The 23577-nt window shown below is 28.5% G+C and overlaps 4 protein-coding genes across 4 annotated transcripts; all 4 read left to right on the top strand.

Annotated features, from left to right (window-relative positions):
- Nucleotides 1-1035: 1035 nt before the first annotated feature.
- On the top strand, nt 1036-8449 carry LOC113369888 (caseinolytic peptidase B protein homolog). The gene is made up of 10 exons (XM_026610496.1): nt 1036-1279; nt 1352-1594; nt 1805-2031; nt 2200-2314; nt 2423-2601; nt 5266-5427; nt 5498-5651; nt 5765-5955; nt 6085-6189; nt 8213-8449. The coding sequence occupies exons 1-10, from the start codon at nt 1273-1275 to the stop codon at nt 8408-8410; spliced, it is 1581 nt and encodes a 526-aa protein (XP_026466281.1). The 5' UTR covers nt 1036-1272; the 3' UTR covers nt 8411-8449.
- LOC113369889 (probable protein phosphatase 2C T23F11.1) lies at nt 3389-4573 on the top strand. Its single transcript, XM_026610498.1, has one exon. The coding sequence runs from the start codon at nt 3559-3561 to the stop codon at nt 4492-4494; it is 936 nt and encodes a 311-aa protein (XP_026466283.1). The 5' UTR covers nt 3389-3558; the 3' UTR covers nt 4495-4573.
- A 1997-nt stretch (nt 8450-10446) lies between the features above and the next one.
- Nucleotides 10447-14337, top strand: LOC113369890 (myosin regulatory light chain 2-like). The gene is made up of 6 exons (XM_026610499.1): nt 10447-10537; nt 12003-12188; nt 13523-13651; nt 13730-13878; nt 13962-14049; nt 14128-14337. The coding sequence occupies exons 1-6, from the start codon at nt 10535-10537 to the stop codon at nt 14203-14205; spliced, it is 633 nt and encodes a 210-aa protein (XP_026466284.1). The 5' UTR covers nt 10447-10534; the 3' UTR covers nt 14206-14337.
- A 5164-nt stretch (nt 14338-19501) lies between these two features.
- LOC113370821 (procollagen-lysine,2-oxoglutarate 5-dioxygenase 2-like) lies at nt 19502-23574 on the top strand. The gene is made up of 7 exons (XM_026611505.1): nt 19502-19639; nt 21918-22143; nt 22478-22653; nt 22732-22899; nt 22981-23174; nt 23245-23376; nt 23449-23574. The coding sequence occupies exons 1-7, from the start codon at nt 19555-19557 to the stop codon at nt 23572-23574; spliced, it is 1107 nt and encodes a 368-aa protein (XP_026467290.1). The 5' UTR covers nt 19502-19554.
- The last annotated feature ends 3 nt before the right edge of the window (nt 23575-23577 follow it).

Here is a 23577-nt window from a genome sequence, read left to right on the forward strand (position 1 = left end):
AAATAATACCAATTCTAATTGATATTGCTTGGGTGGAGTGACTAAGGCGGATGCTGAGCACGTCATTATGAAATGCAAAAAAATGGGAAGATAAAGAATTATAGATGAGATGGTAAGGCAAAAAATCTCCCTCCCAACCAATAATTTGTAACATTATTGATATTACAAAGTAATGTATCTATGATGCACTATATAATACAAAAAAAGGATATGTGATGCACTATATAATTATAATTTTTTTTTGATTGTATATATATATATATATATATATATATATACATCAAAAAAAAATTTTAACTTATAATTCGTATATGAATAATGTACGTGTAACAACAAATAAACAATAAAAAACAGCAGAAACAGACATTATCAGAAATGTAATATAATAATCTAACGAGGTTGGTTATTGGAAAGCAATCAACCGATTAATTCTGGCCTAAAATTCGAAATTTGGTGTGTAACGTACACGTTTTGTAATAAGTCAAAACATAATTTACATCAAATTACAGAAATAAAGTGAATGAAAAAAATTTATAGGAATCTTCATTATCATATACATAGATTTATATGTTATTTATATTTTATATCTTTATTATCTATGTACAAATCTTTTTATTACTTATATGTTATTTGTACTTAGCGCCCATACTATTAGTTTTAGATTGTTGGCAATAGTTAGTGACATTTCAGACACGTGAACTTCAAATTCTAGCAAATGTCAGTGCATCAAATTGTTAACCTATAAATTAATGACTTTTTTGCAAATTTAATAGCTTATTAATAATAATATTAAAGTTAATTTTCGAAAACTTGTGCAAAAATAGTTTTTAAAATTTATTTATTTTCGAAGTATGGATTTAAATAAATCACAGTGGCCAAACGTCAAATATTTCATATAAATTTTAAAATATCTAAATTGCACAAAGTATATCCATTAACAATATTTATTACAATATGAAGATTATTTGTTATTTTTGAAGGCCTCTTTAAAATCTGTTAATCACAATGTACAAAAATTTAGCACTTGCTTTTAAATTATTAAATAGAAATAGTTTTTTATATAAGCCGGGCTTTGTAGTACAAATATTACAACAAATTCGTATTAATTATTTTTATAAACGCGATACATTAGCATCTAGTTCTTCAAAAAAATATAAAAATTATGAGCGTGGGAAAAGTCAATATAATTATTTCTTCAACAAAAATCAAAATAGATTTACAAAATTAGCTGCTGTGTTAGGATTAACATTAGCATTATGCAATTCTCCCGATATGACTGGTAAATCTTGTATTTTATTTTGTAATATTGTACTAATCACGAAATATGAATGTTGTCCAATAATATTCACAGCTCCAAAATTATTAAAAGCTGCACAACAAGGAAATATGACGGAGCTTAATTTCTTATTAAAAGATAAGATTGATTTGGATGTGAGGCATCCCCTTGGGTGGACTCCTTTGATGGCAGCCGCTGTTAATGGCAAAACTAATGCAGTTTTAGCATTATTAAAGGCAGGAGCTCAACCAAACCTTCAAGAAGAATTCATGAGCGTTCATAAAACTGCAGATTTACATGGCTTACATTTATTAGATGGTAATTTAAAATGGACATAAAAAATCACTACTAATTGAGAAATTGAATTAATATTCTGAAATATATTTATGTGGAAAAATATTAAAATTTAAGAGAATAAACGTACTAAAGATTGTGTCACATGGCAATGCAAATTGCATAAAAGATGCAAAAATTTTAAATTTGTTATGAATTTATATATTCAATTAATAACTGATATCTTAATTTTAGTTTTAGCAAAACGAGAAGAAGAATTCTCAGCGAGATTAAGCCATCGTGCATCATTCCAGGGTTTTACTGCTCTGCATTATGCAGTACTGGTAGATAGTTTTCCAACAGTAAAAGCTTTGTTAGACAATGGTGCAGATCCTCTAATTGTGGATCATGCAGGAAGGGAACCTATTCATTATGCAGCAGAAGGTGAAACAAAAAAATTATTGGCATCTGTTTCTGAAAAGGTGACATATAAATCATGAAACAAGATTTTATCATATTTTTCATGTTTTATTTACCATTTCATCTAATAAAAATTGGTTTACTCTTACATTCATTAAAAATGAATGTATATTAATATAGATATAACATTTAAAGATCATAATTGTTCTCTAAATGTTTTAAATCTTCAGTTTAAGGATCTTCAGAAGCAACGAGAAGTTGAAGAACGTAGAAGATTTCCTTTAGAACAACGATTAAAGCAAAAGATTGTAGGACAACAAGGGCCAATTGGTATTGTTGGATCAGGTAATATATCTTATAAAGGCTTGTGTTTGAAAATTTAGTACCATTTTCATGAAAATGTGAATAGTAATGCATCACTATTGCATAAGAAGTATAACATTGAAATTTTAGCTATCAGACGCAAAGAAAATGGGTGGGCAGATGAAGAACATCCTCTAGTGTTTTTATTTTTGGGTTCATCCGGAATAGGCAAAACGGAATTGGCAAAACAACTTGCAAACTACATCCATAAAGATAAACCATCAGGTTTTATTAGACTGGATATGTCAGAATATCAGGAAAAGCACGAGGTAATTGTTTATCAAAAACAAAAAGCTCCTTTATAATTTCTATACAGCTTATATATATCATATATCATAAAATATTAGAGAAAACTTTCAATATTCAATATTTAAACTGGTATAAAACAACTTTATGTTTAATGGGAACAAGGAAACATTTTTAAGTTTGTTGAAAATAATGCATATAAAAAATAGTTCATTTCTCCTTTATTTCAAAATCTCCACATAGAAAAATATAATTTTAAATTTACATTGTTACTTTAAATATTTTTGATATTAATTATTAGAAATTAGAATATTTCAAGTAAAATATTACTCATTTTGAAAATATATTTTATTGGATATACAAGACCAAGCATAAATGATTATGTACCTTTCTTTTCCTAACTTCAAATGCCACAATCAAATTTTCAAATCAACTATATTATAATGTATGCCAAATAAATAAATACCACGCAATTTGTGAACAACTGCACATGATAATTGGAACCTTATCAGATACCTTATCAGTAAAAAATGTTTGTCATCCTTTGTGATGTGTTTACTTTGTCAATATTTTTTAAAATATCATTTTTAATCACATGAATTACATATAAATACATAGACTTGTCGACGAAGAGAATTTCAGTCAATTTTTTAATTATCTGAAATAGTTTTAATCTTCTTCATTCTATTTTCTGAATAATTTACGGGCGCGCGTTTTTTTCGTAATCATAAAGCAATATTGGCAACACTATAATGTGACACGTAGTTAACCAAAATTGAAAGCACGCATGATCGCTCGTAACTTCACATGTATAACTCTCCTGTCGCGCGTATATTATTATTTTTTTGAAATGATATTTACTTTTGCTAATGTCATAAACAAACATTCTAATATTACGCTCAAAATAATCTACTTTGTGGAAATGTCATACAAGTGAAAGAAACAATAAAAACAATAGCGCTTTATATCAAATTGACACAATGGGGCAAACTTTATCAGAACCCGTAACAGAAAAGCATTCCGCTTTTTGCCGAAATGAAATTTACAAAGTTGGATCAAGCTGCATGCAAGGATGGCGAATTAATATGGAAGATGCCCACACTCATATATTATCCTTGCCTGACGATCCAGGTACTGCCTTTTTTGGTGTATATGATGGACATGGAGGATCTAAAGTAGCTCAGTATGCAGGAAATCATTTACACAAATTTGTGTTGCAAAGATCTGAATTCAAAACAGATATAGTTACTGCTATGAAACAAGCATTTCTTGATATTGACTCAGAAATGTTAGTGGATGTTGACTTAAAGAATGAATTGTGTGGTTCAACAGCAATCACAATTATTATTAAAGACAACCGATTGTATTGTGCAAATGCAGGTGACTCTCGTGCAATAGCCAGTATTGGAGGAAAAGTAGAAGTATTATCCTTAGATCATAAACCAGGTAATGACACAGAACTGCAAAGAATAATTGCTGCTGGTGGTTGGGTTGAATTCAATAGGGTCAATGGAAAATTGGCTCTATCGAGAGCATTAGGTGACTTTTCATATAAACAAAATTCTAAGAAATCTCCAGAGGATCAGATTGTAACTGCTTATCCTGATGTGGAAGTACGTGATATAACAGAAGACTGGGAATTTTTGGTTTTAGCTTGTGATGGTATATGGGATGTTATGACAAATGAAGATGTCGTAGGTTTTGTGAGACATAGACTAGGAATAGGTTTGGAACCTGAAGATATTTGTGAACAGTTAATGTCCCGTTGTCTGGCACCCGAATGCCAAATGGGAGGACTCGGATGTGATAATATGACTGTTGTTATAGTCTGTTTTCTACACAAAAAGCCTTACGAAGAGCTTATTTCAAAATGCGCTAGTAGAAAATCATCACTAGAATTTGAAAATTTGTGCTAGTAGAAAATTAGTTATATTTAAATTTAAAATTATTTGGAAATAACTGAGAGTTATCACCTTTTTAATATAACACCAGAAAATGTACAGTCAAATTATTTTTTTAAATTGTCATTGTTTTTATGTACATAGACAAATATTTTATTTATTTAATGAGTGCCTCTAACCATGTATTGTATATAACTCATTTTTAAAATAATATAAATAGTTATGACAAAATTCGTATTCTAAATTAAAAAAGAAAACATTTTAACGAATAGTTATTATTTTGAAAATATAACTATAATAATTACATTAATCAACGTTTCATTCCAAATATCATATTTTTATTGCTTTATTTTGCATTTTATAAATATTTCTCACGTTTTATAGGCTTCTTGAATATGGATATATATATATATATATATATATATATATATATATATATGCATACAATATATTATGAAACATTGTGATATGTCATTTACCAAATATTTCCATATAGGTAATTCACATTTGTATATTACTATCACTTTCAATGGACAATAAAATGTCAAATATAATTTTTTGTTGTTTTATTAACTTCCCAAAGAAGAAGTTTATGTTTTAAGAATATCTTACACTGTCATAAGTGAAATAAAGAAGGTTCGGTGAACAATTTGGAAACTATATATTTTTTCTCTACTCGTTTCTCAAATAATTTGACTAATTGTGGACTGATTGCATCTAAAATAAAATCACGCCGAAATTTTTGCTTTTTTGCAACAAAATACAATTATATGATAATTTGTACAGGTAGCTAAATTAATTGGGGCCCCTCCTGGATATATAGGGCACGACTCTGGTGGTCAATTAACCCAAAAATTACGAAACTGTCCAAAGGCGGTGGTACTTTTTGATGAAGTGGATAAAGCTCATCCTGATGTACTTACAGTACTACTGCAATTATTTGACGAAGTAAGTTATGTTTCTAATTGCATATCATATAGTACTTATTTTGTGAGTTATACCGAATAAATTTTTGCAGGGCAGATTAACCGACGGTAAAGGTAAAACGATCGAATGCAAAGATGCAATTTTTGTGATGACTTCAAATTTAGCCAGTGATGAAATTGCACAACATGGCATGGAACTGCGGAAAGAAGCTGAAATAAATGCTGCTAAAAAGCTTGGCGAAGGAGGTGAAACCATTTTTTTTTATTTTGAATTTAGATAATATTTTTACTATAATTTGTAATGCCTGAGTATTTCTTATTGCATTTATATTAACTTAATTGAGTTTTTATTTTCTTAGATGTTGAACCCGTCAGCGACGTAACTGTATCGCGATATTTCAAAGATAAAGTAGTACGTCCAATATTAAAAATGCATTTTCAGCGAGACGAATTTCTTGGGCGAATAAATGAAATTGTATATTTTCTTCCTTTTTCAAGAACGGAATTACTTACTTTAGTTGGACGAGAATTAAAATATTGGGCGGATAAAGTAAGTGTACTGAATAGCACAATAATATAGTAGAATGCCATATTACTATATTTATATAATAAGTTCTTGGAAGCTTTATTTCATTGTGAGTCTAGTAATTTAATTAGTATTGAATATTTTCTATTTCAGGCTCGAACAAAACATAAAATCGAACTAACATGGGATACAGACGTCGAAGCTCTTTTAGCGGACGGCTATGATGTGCATTATGGTGCTCGAAGTATAAAATATGAGGTAATTCATGTTTATCTTAATTATATACGTAAACGCCTTTGATGTGACATTGTTTCTTAAAAAAGAAATTTCATTGCGCTATTTTTAAAATATGTTACGTACGTTAGTACCGCTCAATCTTATCTAGCGATTGTAAAATATATATAGGTGTAAAAAAACAATGACATTGAAAGCATATATCAACATCTTAAACATCATATGTGTCTTATGCAGAAGTTTTTGATTTGGACTGAAAATGAATGAAACTCTAGCTGCATCTATAATTCTTGAAACATGACTGCGCATAGAAAATCCTTGCTTTAAATCATCAATACTTAATTATTTGTGTACAGCTGTATAATTGTTCTAATTGCTGTTCGAATAATACAAAAATAATAGCATTGGCTATAGTACTATAACATTCTTATCAACGTGTTCAATTTTTACTTCGTTGTTAAAATAAATGATAATAACACCTATTCCATTATAAAAAAATTGTGAAAAATATTTTTTTATATTAATATTATAAATAGTATATCATCCTATTCATTTGGGAAAAACATCCAACGGTCAAATCAAACTAGATCGCTCCGGTTTGCTAAATTATCAGCTTATGTTAGTATAAGAATTTATTATTCAAATTTTTCGCGCAAAGCCAGACTGACAGTATTTATTTTCTGTTTGTTGTAATTGTTTAATTTGCAAAGTTTACTCAACTCATCAATAGGTACATTCAATATGCAAATTCAAAAATGTTCTCTATTGGAAAAACGCAAAAATTAATTAATGCATTGCCATTAATTATGTGATGAACTTGTATCTTAGGCATACATAATTATTTTTGTAATAATAAATAAATTATTTTTCATTTTATATTTTCCAAATTTTATATTTTTTATATATTTATATATTACATTTTTGTATATGATGTCATACAATCCTATTCCAGAAATAGTTTTAATTCAGAATTTGTAACTGCCTAAAAAAAGGTGATTTTTGGGAATTTTTATTAAAAAAACTACATCATCAATCATTTCAAAATTTTAGGTATATATTTACACATGTTTTAAGAATACATAGTAAAAAATTAAATATTTTTTAAGTTATCGTCGATCTCCAACGGCGCGACAAAAAAAGGGCCTTCACTGCTGCAGTGATTCCGGCCTTCTACGTGGATGTAATTAAAAAAAAATTCGTTAAACTAGATAATGTAAGATGTTTGTAAAATGAACTACGGTAAAGAAAAAAAATCAAAAATTGACAAAATGACGGCGTTTTTTTTAAAAAAAGTCGAATTTTACCCAAAATTTTGGTCGTTTTTGGACTGCCAAAATTCGATAAAAAAAATCGATAGTTCATTTTACGGAGAACTATATATAGAACACGTAAAAAAATTTGATAGTGATCGGATCATTTGTTTTTGAGTAATCGCTGCAGCAAAATCGGAAAATGCTGTTTCGAGAAAAACGCGTTTAAAGATAAAATGATCGTTATACTTATAAAGAGTATATATACTATATACTCGTATATATATATACTCTTTAAATGGCTGTAACTCAAAAACTATTTAAGATATCGATTTAAAATTTTGGCATGTTATTTTTGAAGGTATAACCTATCGAAATATGGAAAAATTGAAAATTCGATGTTTTGAAAATTTCACACTAGTTGTGCCCCTTAATACTAAATTATTCATATTACATTTTATATTTTTCGAATTTTATATACTTTGTTATTTTCAGAATGTTCATTAGTTTATTCTTTTTTATGTCATAAATTTCTGATAATCGGGTCTAATCTATTTAATTTTTGTACTGGTATTGCAATAGTCCATATATATCATATATTAAATATAATGATAATATTGTTCTATAGACTAAATTTAATGCGGTATCATAAATAATCGTACTTATGTGCAAAAATATAGAAATTAGATAGATAATATAGAAATTTGATATATAATATAGTAGCAAACTATACATGGTATCCGATTCCCATCAAATGATTGACAATACTAACAATGTATGGAACTAATTTATTTTAGGTAGAGCGGCGTGTAGTGAATCAATTGGCAGCCGCCCACGAGCGCGGTGTGCTGACGCCCGGAGCTGCCGTTTTCCTTAAAGCTACATCTATTACTGACAACGGTTCTATTATGATCTTGGTGAGGCCCAAAGGAAGCTCGGAGTACATTGAAGTCAAACCAGAAAATAAACTTGTTGATATTCACGCAGTATTTTAATATTAGGAACTTAATACAATGATACAAATTAGCAAAATGGCACCCTTGTGATATATCAATAATTGTGGAATGTACAACGATATAGCTTTGAAATGTTTATAATAAAGAAGAAATGAATGTATTAATCTATGATTTTGTTATTCCATTTCATAACGTTATGTATTTTTGTTAACTTGTTAGCAAAACAAGAATGAAATTTGAATCTGATGGACAATCAACAGTGGATACTATTGATCAAAACTTTCTGTTATATACTAAATGTCGGCTAAATATAAAAAAAAACAATAATAATGCAATTGAAAAATCTAATGAAGTTCGATCATCTAAACTCGATTTTTTTTAGTAAATTGATCCACCGATTGAAATTTGGATTTGGATTGAAATTTGAATCTGATGGACAATCAACAGCGGATACTATTGATCAAAACTTTAGGGGTAGTTTAGGGTTTTATAAAAGCCTGCTTTTTAAGAAACAGATTTAAATAATTATATAACACATTTTTTGTTTGTTTTAAGAAGTTTTTGACAAACGGGACATTCTACATCTCCAAAACGTTTAAAAACAAAATTTCATTGAGTAATTATTTTCACTCCATTTTTCAGATCAAACCCGCGCTTTGGACAATCAGATATCAGGTAGCAGATATAACTGTTTTCACGTATTTAGATCGAATATGCGTTCTTTTGAAAATAGCCCATTTTTAGTGCTGCGAAATGTCAACGGAAAATCTTTTACACTTCCAAGTTAGATTTGAAATTTAACTCGGCTCACAGACCTTTCTTCTGGCAGAGCTCCCATTTATATGTATACAATTTTGATAATAATGCTCTGCAAAATATAATATGATGTAATATAAGCAAAATAATAGCTGTTTTTCGTTGCAGGAAGATAAGCCTATGGTTCTGCTAAAATAAGATACAATATAACTATGTGGAACAGCGGAGTTTATTAATAGAATTTTGCTATACAGAGCCGAAATAATTAAAATAATATCCCCGTGAAGTAAAAATGTCTAGTATCTTCAATTTTTAATTATTTGTTTGATACTTTTGAGTTTCTTAGTAGAATTTTCGGTTTATGCGAATTACAGAAATGCTGTTCCTTTGTTTGCATTTTGATTTTAATTATTGAGGGGGTATACATGCTAAATACATCACGTTATAATATTTTTTTATCAAAGTTTTCAGTATTAATATTAATTACGTTAAAAATCCGAACTATATAGATGGTAATAATTATTTAAATCTAGGTTTTAAATCTAGTCTTTTATAGAACTTTGAAAAGGGCCGAAATTCAGGAAATAAACTTAAAAAGAAAGAATATTTGTTATGATACATCAGTTTATTGTTCATGTTAATAGAAACTGTTAAAACTGTTGAATAATATTTTGAAGTACTTAATTTATTTAAATTAATTAGAATTATGAGTTATGAAGTACGCTAATTATTATCCGTAGATCAATGTAAAATCTAAAATATTTATTTATTTATTTTATATAGTCAACAACATAATTTTCTCTGTTTTGCACAGGAAGATTTCAAAAAAGTTATTTTTAATTATTATTCATTATTGATTATCGTTTTTATTATCATTACTATTATTTTAAATTTTAATTAATCATTAATTTATTCTATTTCTTTTCTTTAATTTCTTTTATTCTATTTTTTTTTCTTCTTGATTTTGGTTTTCAATACCATAACTTTTAACTTATAGATTGTATTGTAATCTGATTATTAAAATTAGCAGAAATAAAAAAAAAATTATACAGTAACTTAATGAAACATTAAGTTAATATAAATATAAAAGATGTACGTTTATCGAATATAATATAATTTATTTAATTATTGATTATAAATTTGATTTTATTATATTAGTTTATATGTACAAAAACTGACAAAATATTTTATTTCTTGGGACTATAGAGTGAACATTCGCCGCATACCGCAAAGAACGTTATGAGCTCCTGGTTTCATTTAAATTTAGATATATAACGGTAACTATATAAGGAGTGTCCTGCTTGGCTCCGAAGTGGGGACCAGGCGAGGTTTCTTATAACATCTCTGGACTACCTTGGGTCAGTGGTGTGGTTCCTCTCGTACCGATAACAAACTTAATTAAACAAAATGGTAAGTGATCAAGTATATTATGGGTCTAGAACACAAACACAATCCCAACAAGTGAAACAAAAAAATAAATAAATAAGTGAAGCTTTTGTTTTTTAATATAAAAATTCTGAAGTGGTTTCTGAAGTGTGAAAGGTGCAGGGTCCAATTATGATCACATAACGTCTACTTGTGCAAATTGGGCAGTTTAAGAGGATTAGTTCGTTTGCGATATCGAAAATGGTGAACCGATTGGTTTAATACGTTTTTGCAAATGTCATGTGCACACTAAATACAGTTTTCATTTTGAAAGGACAAAGCTCTTTAGGCCATTAATGATTTTTCGGAGGTATTCATTTAGTGGGCTACGTCCACTTGTCACATGTAAGAAACATTATAGACTGCGACTCTGCGGTTTAAATTATCTTTAAATTACTATCATCCTTACATTTTTATATGGGATAATATAACAATTATAGTAAGTACACAGGCAGTCATAATTAATAATAGTTTTTCATTTTTTTGCTTATGCATATGACTACAAACATGATTTTATTTCCAATCCTAATTCGCGTTGACGATTATCACTATATCTCTACACCATATGCATTGTAGATCAGTTTCTGATGACACTATTTACCATTAACCGATATTACATCATTTCCAAATGAAAATAATTTAACTAATGAGCGAAATGTAAACAATTATTCATCATCATTTACTATTGGTTAGGAATTCAGGAATTCGATATCAGTATGTATCTATAAATAATTTCGGATGGCCGCGAGTAGAAATGATAGAATCAAATGTGGGCAATGGAGCTATAATTAGAACTTGAGGATATCGAGTGTGGTGTCTGAGCACGCACTATAATTGGAATTCTATAATGATAGAGAAACATAATACTTTTAGTCCATTATTACGCCTCGCAGTATATGGAAATTCTATTTCGAGAGTTAAAACCTTAGAAATTTTTTTAATATATTTTTTGTTGCGTTAATTCACCACCATCAATTGAAAAGGATCATTTTAAGGTTTGGGTTTTTCACAAAATTAACAAAAAATCATTTAAAGTATTTTTAATATTTTTAAATTAAAACGCCACATTCTACAGAATATAAAGTTCCACATAAATAAGACTAGATGGCGGTTCATATTATTCATAAACTTTGTTACACAGTGCACAATTGTTTTAGAAATATTGCCAAATTATAACCATGGTAGGAATAAAATAAAGGGGGTTCACTATTACACACGTACCCTATTTGTGTTTTTTTTTTAATTTTTCCCTATTCAAATTTCTGTTTGAGTCTCACAGAGTTCGAACCTTGAATCCTTTGTGAAAATAAAGGATTTTGTGAAATTTCTTGAAACAAAAGCGACCATTAACCTTAATACATATTTTTTCCATCCTATTTATTACAATCCAATATTGTAATAATCGGTTCATCTGGTGTTCTGTTTAACTAACTTTACCCTAACCCACCAGGCCGATAAGGAGAAGAAGATCAAGAAGAAGAAGGCAAAAGAAGAGTCTGGAGATGCCCCAGCCGCTGAAGCCGCACCAGCTCCAGCTGCAGCCCCCGCCGCCAGCGAACGCCAATCATCCAGGGGATCCCGCAAAGCCGTCAAGCGCAGCGGATCTAACGTTTTCTCCATGTTCTCACAAAAGCAGGTGGGGTAACAAAGTACTATTTTGATTTGCCGAACATTATTATAAACGAGCTGTAAGTGGAATTCTGTCTTAAGGCAATTAAGGCATCGTGCCTTAAGGCAAATTGCTGGAACTTCCCGTACCGCAATTCAAAATTCGCGTAATTAAAAATAATCAATAATAATCAATAAAAGTTGATCAACGATTTGAAACTTTTAATAAAATTTTGAACCATATTAAATCATTCTATCTTAAACCATTTATTTTGAAATATTTTGGAAATTCTGAACTTTTTTTCAAAGCAATCGCAAAGCAAAGCAATACTGCTTTAACTGCATGAAGACGAAATATCGAAGCGAGTACGGAACCCATAGGAATGTAAACAAAATTTATACTTATTGTTAAAATCTCTATAAAATATCTGATAATTTGATGTGCATATGTCCAATGTTTATTTTTGACCACCAAATGGCATTTTTTTTACTTTTTTTGTTATATCTTCATCTTATCAATACAAGTAAAATGTTTTTTGAATTATTTAAATCGGACGCTCCGTTCTCTTAAAAACTGAGTTACCGTTTTTGGCACTTTTTGCCCCATATCTTCGGAACGGCTAGACCTGCCTTCACCAAAAACTAATCAGCACGTCTCCTTATCAATACGAATCGAATGTTTTTTGAATTATTCAAATCGCTTCATCTGTGTTCCCGAAATCGTCGACGAAAATTTGTATCCGCACACACACACATACACGCACATACACACACACATACACACACACATACATCCATTTTTTCTAAGGTATGCCAAAATGTTCAGATACCTCTGAAACGTAAAGATATATAAAGAAATTCATTTTCAATTTTTTTGCGATTACTATAACTTGCCCTACGGGAAGTTAAAAAATATAATATATTCAAGTACAACAATTTTTTACGCAAACTTGTTTTACATATTGCTTTCAACATAGCTTTTGATCATTATTAGAAAAAGAGAAAACAAAGTCCCTTTTTTTATTTAAATATTAAATTGACACATGTGCTGAATTTGCTTTTTATATCGAGAACGTTCTACATAAAATTCTCATATCTTTGATATAAAATGTTCATATATTTAAAAAAAACAGTTACGAAGCGATAAGCGCAATATGAAGCTGATAGTAGATCAAAGATTATTAGAAAAAAAAAGTCGTAGCAATTTCATCTTAGTTAATCGAAAAGCTGCAAATGTTATTTTAATTACCATTTAGTTTTATGATTTTTGAGAAACTAATTTACTACAAAATCGAATGAATTTTGTTTGTTTTAATAAATTTGTGACATTTTAAATTGACTACCTATAATTTATTATTACAGGTAGCTGAATTCAAAGAAGCCTTCCAGCTAATTGACCACGACAAAGATGGTATCATTGGAAAGAACGATCTTCGTGCCACTTTCGACGAATTGGGCCGTTTGGTACAAGAGAAAGAACTCGACGACATGGTTAGTAGTAATTCTGACAAAATAAATCAGCGAAATAACAAAATTTGTATTTAACGTGATACGATTGAAATTTTTAAGATCGGTGAGGCCTCAGGACCAATCAACTTCACCCAATTGTTGACCTTGTTCGCCAACCGCATGTCTGGATCAGGTGGTACTGATGATGATGATGTTGTCATCAACGCCTTCAAGACCTTCGACAATGACGGCAAAATCGACAGTGACAGGTAATTTAAGCAAAAACATTAGCTATTTCATGTACTTTTCAAAAATATTTGTTATATTTAATTTTTGATTTGAATTGTTTCAGGTTACGTCATGCCCTCATGACCTGGGGAGATAAATTCACTGCCCAAGAAGTTGATGACGCCTACGACCAAATGGTCATTGACGATAAAGTGAGTTTCAATTTCTCAAAATCTTTTACTCGTTGTATAATTAATTTAAAATTATTACATCGCTTATTGTATTTATAGGGCTTCATTGATACCCAGAAGCTCATCCAAATGTTGACTGCCGCTGCCGAAGAAGACGAAGAAGGTGGTGAATCATAAGAAATTGTAAATAACTTCATCACATTATAACATCTTAAAACACCTGGTTCACCACATTTGTGGGGAATCATGATATAAAAATTGCAAAACATACCACTCATTTATTGCCAAAACTATTAAATTGAAAAGTAATGAAAAGATTGCAACAGGCAACAAAAATTATTGAAACATCTGTAACAATGTAATATTTATTATTATAAATCAAATTTTTAAGTATCTAGTTAAGTCAGACAAGCATCAGCCAAAATTTATTTAAATGTAGATATCTTTGCCATGTATCTATTGTTTTTTCTCTTTTGTAACAAATTATCATGATATGTATTGGTAATATACTCCATTTAAATAAAACAACTTATTTATAGATTTCTAATTTTAATATTAATATTTCCTAATTTATCGAACAAAATCTTTCCTGAAATACTTCAACTTGCTGATCTGCCTTTTATCCTTAGTTTACATTTATTTTATTTTTCAAAAAAGGTATGTGAATTATTAGTAATATATTTTATCATCAGGGATATGAAAGAAAGAAGGCGATGACGATAGTTGAATTTATATACAAATGAATTTTTTTTTTAATTATTATTGAGGACAAGATATTTTAATTATTAACTTTATCCAAGTGATAACATTCTTCAATAGTAAAATTAATCATTACTATAAGTTATAAAGGTTATCTTATGTAACTCTATATTTTCTTTCGCGTTATCATTTTACACATGTTATGACTAAAGTTGATGTCGATGCATTTTCAACAGTCCAGTAACAAAAAACTTCTTAATTATTGGAACTTTAATAATTTCATAGTAATTATTTTAAACCTGTGCCATATGGCTCTTTCAATTCATCATTATTAGTTCTTTAATTCTCATTATATTTTGACATGATCATTAGCATTGATAACTAAAACATTAAATAATTATGTTAAATATTAAATTATTAATAATTACGTCATTTTTGTTGTTAAGCGGATAGTCCTGATAAGCATACGGAAAGGACTGATAACGCAAAAATTCCGATTTAGAAATGAAAAAGAATATTTTCCAAGGAAAATACAGATTATGAATAAAGAATAATCATATAGAATAAGTAATAAATATAAGAATATTTATTATTTATATTTAATATTTATTCTTAAGGTAAATTCAAATAGTTTACCGTATAAAAAACATTTAAAGCAACTTGAAGCTTTTACACATATTTAAATAATTAATTCGAAAGCTAACGAATAACGAACGAATTAAAAATATTGTGTGTGAAAAATTAATGAGTACGTGGAAGGGTGTTGAACGATTTTTTTTATGATTCATAACGTTTAAAATTCACTATGAAAATAAACGGATTAGCATTTTGTTCGTAGTATCTACCAAAACTTGGAACTTTGAGGATAAATTTTATATGAGTTGGTTTCGAAAGGTTAGCAAAACTATAATAATGAATCATGAATATATAATATAATAAGTAAAATTGTGTGAAAGAATGTTATTATAGTGCTGTAATCCATCGAGGTGGCACTTTTTTTAGGCGTTTCCACTAGAATATTAGGGCCAGAACTGTAACAAGTAACCAAGCGTTTTTACCACAAATATATCTAATAAATGATTCATTCGAACTTTTTTTTGCTGGTTTTATCTTTTATTAGACTTGTTCAGAGGTGTAATCATTCTCAAGTGAAACGTGACTGAAAGTAGATGATAATCAAAAACACCAGGCAAACCAATTGATTCGTCTCATGTTTTTTTATTTTAGAACAACCTCTCTCATCAGAACCAAAATTATCTAAAAATAATTAAAATGATAGAGATTTTAATATTTGAAACACAAATGATTCTTTTCTGCTATGCTTTATTTTTATGAACATTTGAATATTATGTATTAAAACGAATTATTTCCAAAAGCCACCGTAATTTCAATATTATGACCGTTCAGGCATAAAATGAGAAATAGATAATATAGTTTTTGTACAGAAACGAAAGTAAATTTCTGCTCCAATAGTCCCGAATTATTTTGAAAAGCAACAACATTCTGTTGTAAATCTATCAGTAGCTATGTAACAGCGATGTAAACACCATATCCTAAAATGTATAGCAAATTTTTGAAACGTGTTTATGAATATATTTTAATTTTATTATTTTTGAAGTGTGAACTAAGTGTTACTAATGAAGCTACTTGTTCTAAAGTAGATGAATCTAATTATTGTGATGGCCTTAAACTACCCACGACGGATGGAAATAAAGGCAAGTGCATGGTAAAATGAAGATTTTTGTTTATAAATAAAACGATAAACAATATATATATATATATATATATATATATATATATATATATACATATATATATATATATATATATATTAATCTAAAAAATAGAAAAAAATCGAAACTGTAACACAAATTAATAAATTATGCATTGTTATAATTTTGTAATAATAAATAAATTAATAATCCAAAGATTTCTGAATTCCTCTAGTATAACATTATATTGTTCTTACAATAATATATTTTCAATTAATCTATTTCAAATAAATTGTTCTGTATAACAGAAGCATATTTCAGCAGCATTTAAACCATTTGATTATTGAAGAATTTCTATTAATCTCAATTGTATGATAAATGATATCGAAGGATAGCCCGCATATTAATCAAAGGCACTAAAACTCATCACATTTGCATGACGTACATGTTCTAATTTATTTTTTTATTTTATTTGAAGAAACATTCAAAATTCATCATTAATTATATATGCAGATATTATAAACAAACCTAATACTTTAAAATTAATTGAAACTTTTTCAATGATCTTAAGTCGTATATTAATATATGTAAAGAAATTTCTTGCATTTATTACTTTGGCAATCATTGGAATAGTTCCGATTACAAGACAATGCATATATGTTGTTCTTATTACAAGGATCATTTTAATAAAATCCAGAGTCGTCGCTAAAAATGACTTAAGGGCTTATTAATTTAAATCTACGTTAAATAATCACGAAATATCATGCGGGGGAGAGTAAGATATCACGTGTATTATTTTTTTACATGAATTAAAAAAAATTAAAACAAATTTTTAAGAAAATTTCAAAAATTTTACTATTTTTTTAAGGAAATAAAAATACACATAATGTTTTATGGAAGAGGGGGGGGGGAATTTTAAATATCACCACGTGTCATCATGGGTATCCAAAAATCATTGGAAATCGATCACGTGATTAACGGACGGCCCCTAGAAAGTTGAAAATTGGTATATCAATTTTTTTCAAAAAGATCTTTAAAATAGAGTATAAATTGTTTGAAATCGATTCCGAATGGCTCGAGCTCTTAAGGATCTTCAAGATCGCTAATCAGTCTTTCAACCATAAGTTCTTAGATTGAGTTCCTCAGTACTGTGTAAAAATTGATATATACTTGTTTTGTAATTGTAATATTGAATAGATGTGAAAACTAGACGTAATGGAGAAAGATAAAAAATTAATTTACTGAATTACCCGTTAATAAAAAATAGTAAAACTGATATAATACATTAAAATAGTATAGAATTTAAAATAAAATGTTGTAAATATATGCTCCTCTAAAGTTTAACTTCCCTCATAGCAATCAAAACAAACATTTTTTTTGCATATCTTTATGTTTCATGACCTTCTGAACATTTTGGCATAACTTAGTTAGGAAAAGGGATATATGTGTGTGTTTGTATATTAATGTGCGTGTGCATGTGCGGATACAATTTTTTGTCGACGATTTCGATAAGATCAATCGATTTGAATGATTCAAAAACCATTCGATTTCTATTGATTTTTGGCAAAGGCTGGTGCAGCCGTTTCGAAGATACAGGGCAAAAATTGATAAATATGGCAATTTAGTAATTTAGAATGATTCAAATAACATTTCAATTTCATTGACGGAATGTGAAATTGACTAAAAAATAAATATTTTCAAAAATTTTTAGGATCTTCAAAAAAATCTAATTATTCAAACTTTTCAAAAAAATTTAAAGCTTTTGAAAAATTTTAAATTACGGTACTGGAAGCTCTAGCAAGTTACCTTAAGGCACTATGCCATGCACCACTAGTTCAAATATTAAATTTGCTATAAATACAAAAAACTATATGCAACAAATAATTTGCTATATTTTTATGTATGTGTGTGTGTGCGTGTATGTATGTATGGTCGGATACAAATTTTCGTCGACGATTTCGGGAACACGGATCAACCAATAAGAATAATTCAAAAACCATTCGATTCGTATTGATAAGGAGACGTGCTGATTAGTTTTTGGAAAAGGCAGGTCTAGCCGTTCCAAAGATACGGGGCAAAAAGTGCCGAAAACGGTAACTCAGTTTTTAAGAGAACGGAGCGTCCGATTTGAATAATTCAAAAAACATTTTATTTGTATTGACTAATTGAAGAACTGTTCAAATTTTTGGAAAGGCAGGTCCAACGACTTTGGAGATATGGAGGAAAAAGTAAAAAAGATGAGCCATTTGGCGGTCAAAAATGAACATTAGACATATGTACATCGTATTATCAGATATTTTATAGAGATTTTAACAATAAGTATAAATTTTGTTTACATTCCTATGGCGACGCGGCGTTTACGCGCTTTGATATTCGTCTCTATGCAGTTAAAGCAGTACGATTGCTTTGAAAAAAAGTTCAGAATTTCCAAAATATTTCAAAATAAATGATTTAAGATAGAATGATTTAATATGGTTCGAAATTCTATTAAAAGTTTCAAATCGTTGATCAACTTTTATTGATTATTATTATTGATTATTTTTAATTACTCGAATTTTGAATTGCGGTACGAAAAGTTTCAGCAATTTGCCTTAAGGCACGATGCCCTAATTGCCTTAAGACAGAATTCCACTTACAGCTAGTTAATTCTAAAAGTTGAGAGTCCTTTATAAAAATGATCCCCATCTACAGAGTAATGTGCTACGTCTTTTGCACTGCTGTGTTATGCTTTGATCCAGATTTCTTCAACGCTCCACCAACACCAATGCATTCCCAACGTTCCCAACAATCTGACATAGCACATGTGTGCATCTCATCACGCCTGCGGCCTACGTGACTTCAAAATGACAGAACAGTCGCACAAAACTCCTCGCGAGTATCAGAATCAGAAAATTGTTTATAATAATCATATCACATAATATGTAATTATTATCGCAGAACTTCCTGCGCTTACGATTCATATATTTTTACTCCGAATACATTTCAGTATTCCGACACTTGACGCTAGATTAATACCGACTAGGGTCAAAAGCGTCGCGTCTATAACCTAGATAAATGTGAGATAAACAATTTTAATATAGTGAATGATTCTGTGCCATATTAATATTAGAATAAAATGTTAAATTTTAAGTTATATTTTTCACTGTGCGTTTTTTATATTACTGCTAGTCAAATACGTTGTGATGATCAGAATGATGGAGGTAAGACTTTTAAACAGGAGTTGTTTCATCTATTTTTTTATTCATTTAAACAGGAGTTGTTTCATCTCTTATTTTTATTTATTGAATAAAATAAAATATAGAAATATCTTTATTTTCTCATGTTTTACTAAAGCAGTTAAGTGTATCCATGAAATTAATAAATGCACTTTGTTTTGTACAGGAAACAAAGAGTTAATTGTTCTGCGTTTATATAAACAGTTAAATTTATAAAAGCTGTTCATATTAACGCTGTTCGTTCTTTCGCTATATTTTATAAAATAGCAGAAAAAAATCATGTTATATTTTTTAAAATATAATAATTTTAACAATAATTTAGATTTAATAATATATAATAATTATTATATATTATAAAACCTAAATTATTGTTTTACATTATTTGAAGCTTTTAGATGAATATTTGTTTTATTTTAATTAATATATTAACTTTTTAATTAATTTAAATTAATTTTTATTAATTTTAATTTGTTTAATTATAATGATCAAATTCCTTAATTTAAATTATTATTGAAATTATTATATTTTTAAAAATATAATATGATTTTATTCTGTTATTTTACAACATATCAGAAAGAACGAACTGCGTTAATATAAACAGCTTTTATAAATTTAAATGTTTATATAAACGCAGAAACTTAATTTAATAATCACAATTGTGATTATTAAATTAAGTTTGCTTTTCTACATATAAATATTCTATTTTAGAATAATAACATAAAGTCATCATATTCATTATTAAATTTAATTTTTTTGAGGGATTTAGACAAATATTTGTTTTATTTAAATTATATTGATCTTAATCAAAATCAAATTATTTATAACAAATATAAGTTTGTATTATATAGCAAATGAAAATAATTTGATATGTTCGTACGTCAATATAATTGAAATTCTCTTTTTTATTTTAAATTAATTTTATTTTTAATAAATTAATCATATATAAACTCTAGATAGGCTATATTTAGTTCATAGTTCTTATTAAAACAAATTATTTCTATCAATCATTTATATGTTTAAAGAATAATATTTATAAGAAAATAATAATTTTATTCGGTATTAATAATTCAAGCTTAATATATTAATATATTAAGCTTGATTTATTAATATCGAATAAAATTATTTTCTTATATATTATTAATTAATATAAATAATTAATATTATTCTATAAACAAATTCTAACGCAGAGATCATTATGAAATTCATTTTCTCTTGAGATAATAATACCCTCATATATTTTATAAATAATATATTATTTATAAATATTTTCATTTTCTCTGGACATACCCGCGTATATTTTATAAATAATATATTATTTATAAATGTTCTATAAATAATAGAGTTCTCTCTATTATCAATCAAATTCCATACACATGGTTCTCTGATTTAGAGCAATTTTTCTTAATTTTTACTGGAGTTTTTAAATTCGCGGTAATCTCATTTGTTAAGTAATTGAAATGTTTTTAATTAATTTTATTTAATTTTCATTTGCAATTATCGATAGTATCATTACAATCACAGCAATTTCATTAAAAAGACATATTACGTTCTTGGAGATTTGTTTTCATTATTGAATTCATACATGGGAGCGTTCAAATATAACGTAAGCAGATTTATTACAATTATTTACCCCCCCCCCCATCCCCCTTGTCAGCAAAAGTAAGCAAAGCTCTTACGCCCTACTTACGTAAACATTTTTGCAATTAATGTAAAAAAATAAAAATACTACCTATGACGTAATCATCATCCAGACTCCCCTGCCCCCCATGTCAACCCAAAATAAGCAAATCAACAACCCCCCGCCACCCTATAGTGCTTACGTAATACTTGAACGGCCCCATGTAATTGAAGGAATAATATTAATATTACAAGCAGAATTATTGTAAAACCCTGAAGACATATTACGATCTTTGATACTTTTCCAATTTATTCAATTTGTGCAATCAAAAGAAATAAATATTATTATGTTACATGCAGAATTGTAATAAAACCCTAGAGACTTAAAAGAATTGTTTTCATTATTGAATTCGTACACGTAATTAATTAAAAATAAATAATACTATAGTTCATGCATAATTGCAATAACAACCCTAAACATTTAACCCTAAAGAAATAAATAATATTCTACTAAATGCAGAATTGTAAAAAATAATAACCCGAAAGGCTTTGAGATTTGATTTTATCAATAAATTGGTAGATGCAATAAATAGAAAAAACTGGTAGATGCAATAAATACAAATAAATAATATTTTATTACATGCAGAAGTACCACTAGTTTTCACCGTCGCCAGCGAAAGAACTGATGGGTTTTTGAGATACGAGCGTTCGACACGGGAGTATGGGATACAACCAAAGGTACTGGGTTTTGACCAGCCATGGCGCGGTGGGTCCATGGAACTCCCTGGTGGAGGATACAAAGTAAACCTTCTGATTGAAGCATTAGAACCATTCAAGGATGACGACAATAAAATTGCAATATTTACTGACAGGTAATAAATAATTCGCGAACAAATAATGTAATTATTTAACGTCCATCTAAAAGACAACATCCAGGTGGCAATATGATCCGGTGATATCATTGGCCAAAAGAAGTTCTTTGCTAATTTTTAGTTGCACGTTATGATGTACTTTAAAGAAAGTGAAAACGAGAAATGCTATCATATTTGAAATATGAAAAATTAGAAAAAAAATATTAAGAGAATCCACAGAAATGCTCTAAAATCATTATATTTAAATGACTTCCGTGAATTATTTTTACTTTGAAAATTATAAAATCAAAACGAGCTATTTTTTATATTAATTATTATATCAACTTCTTTTTAGTTATGATGTAATGTTCCTGGCCCCTACGCAACATATCGTAGATAAATTTTTATCTACCGGCGCCAGGATATTATTTTCCGCAGAGCCTTTCTGTTGGCCTGATGTTACCTTAGCCGATAAATATCCAGAACCCGAAAATGGCGGCAAAAAATTTTTAAATAGCGGAATGTTTATTGGTAAATACTTAATGTTTAAGAATGGAAGTAATCAATATCTATTGATAATAAATGCTTATAACTATAACTATTTTACAGGTTACGTATCAGATCTTTACAAATTACTGTCATACGCTCCTATTCAAGATACTGACGACGATCAATTATTTTATACCAAAGCTTATTTAAATGAAGAGATCCGCGCAAATCTTAAAATAAAATTGGATCATAAATCAGAAATTTTCCAAAATATGAATGGAGCGGCTGGTACGTTGATTTAAACCATTTGTAATTAGAATAAGTATATTGTTATGAACTATACTGAAATAAGTAATTAAATGTTTGCAGAAGAACTGAAACTAGATTTTGAGTCCAGTGAAACCGGGATTTCTATGCTTAATACGGAACAACGCACGCGCCCGTCCGTTGTTCATGGAAATGGTCCTAGTAAAATATTACTCAATAATTTTGGAAATTATCTTGCAAATGCTTGGAAAGCGACTGAATGCCCATTATGTCATAGTGATACCATCCAACTTAAGGTCTGTAGCAAAGTCAAATAAAATATCTTCTCACAAAAGCCATAGAAATCAAAATTCTTACTCTCTTCAGGAAGGTCAATTTCCCACTGTTGGCCTGAGTATATTCATTGAAAAGCCCACTCCATTTTTGGAAGAATTTTTTGATAACGTACTAACATTGAACTATCCCAAAGAAAATATTCATGTATTTATTCATAATACTGTAAGTGAAATATACAATGCAATGGTAATAACAAAATGCTTGAAGGAAAAATTCAAAATTATGTGTTTATAGGTTCCAGAACATGCTGATATTGTGAACAAATTTTATGAAGTTTATGGTCCAGAATATAAATCCCGAAAATCGATTATTCATTCAGATAATACTATTGAATTAGAAGCTCGAGAATTAGCTCTGTGAGTT

This window comes from Ctenocephalides felis, unplaced genomic scaffold (genome assembly GCF_003426905.1).
Source record: "Ctenocephalides felis isolate EL2017-DRISC unplaced genomic scaffold, ASM342690v1 CF-g0.4_SCAFFOLD_01492, whole genome shotgun sequence".
Classification (NCBI taxonomy): domain Eukaryota; kingdom Metazoa; phylum Arthropoda; class Insecta; order Siphonaptera; family Pulicidae; genus Ctenocephalides; species Ctenocephalides felis.

Excerpts from the sequence above, each read along its gene's own strand:
- LOC113369889 (XM_026610498.1), top strand. The coding sequence starts at position 3,559 with ATGGGGCAAACTTTATCAGAACCCGTAACAGAAAAGCATTCCGCTTTT.
- LOC113369888 (XM_026610496.1), top strand. Across the intron at positions 2,032-2,199 it reads TGGCATCTGTTTCTGAAAAG|TTTAAGGATCTTCAGAAGCA; the intron begins GTGACATATAAA and ends TTAAATCTTCAG. Across the intron at positions 2,602-5,265 it reads AATATCAGGAAAAGCACGAG|GTAGCTAAATTAATTGGGGC; the intron begins GTAATTGTTTAT and ends TAATTTGTACAG.
- LOC113369890 (XM_026610499.1), top strand. Across the intron at positions 12,189-13,522 it reads CCATGTTCTCACAAAAGCAG|GTAGCTGAATTCAAAGAAGC; the intron begins GTGGGGTAACAA and ends TTATTATTACAG. Across the intron at positions 13,652-13,729 it reads AGAAAGAACTCGACGACATG|ATCGGTGAGGCCTCAGGACC; the intron begins GTTAGTAGTAAT and ends GAAATTTTTAAG.
- LOC113370821 (XM_026611505.1), top strand. The coding sequence starts at position 19,555 with ATGTTAAATTTTAAGTTATATTTTTCACTGTGCGTTTTTTATATTACT. Across the intron at positions 22,654-22,731 it reads AAATAGCGGAATGTTTATTG|GTTACGTATCAGATCTTTAC; the intron begins GTAAATACTTAA and ends ACTATTTTACAG. Across the intron at positions 22,900-22,980 it reads AAATATGAATGGAGCGGCTG|AAGAACTGAAACTAGATTTT; the intron begins GTACGTTGATTT and ends AAATGTTTGCAG.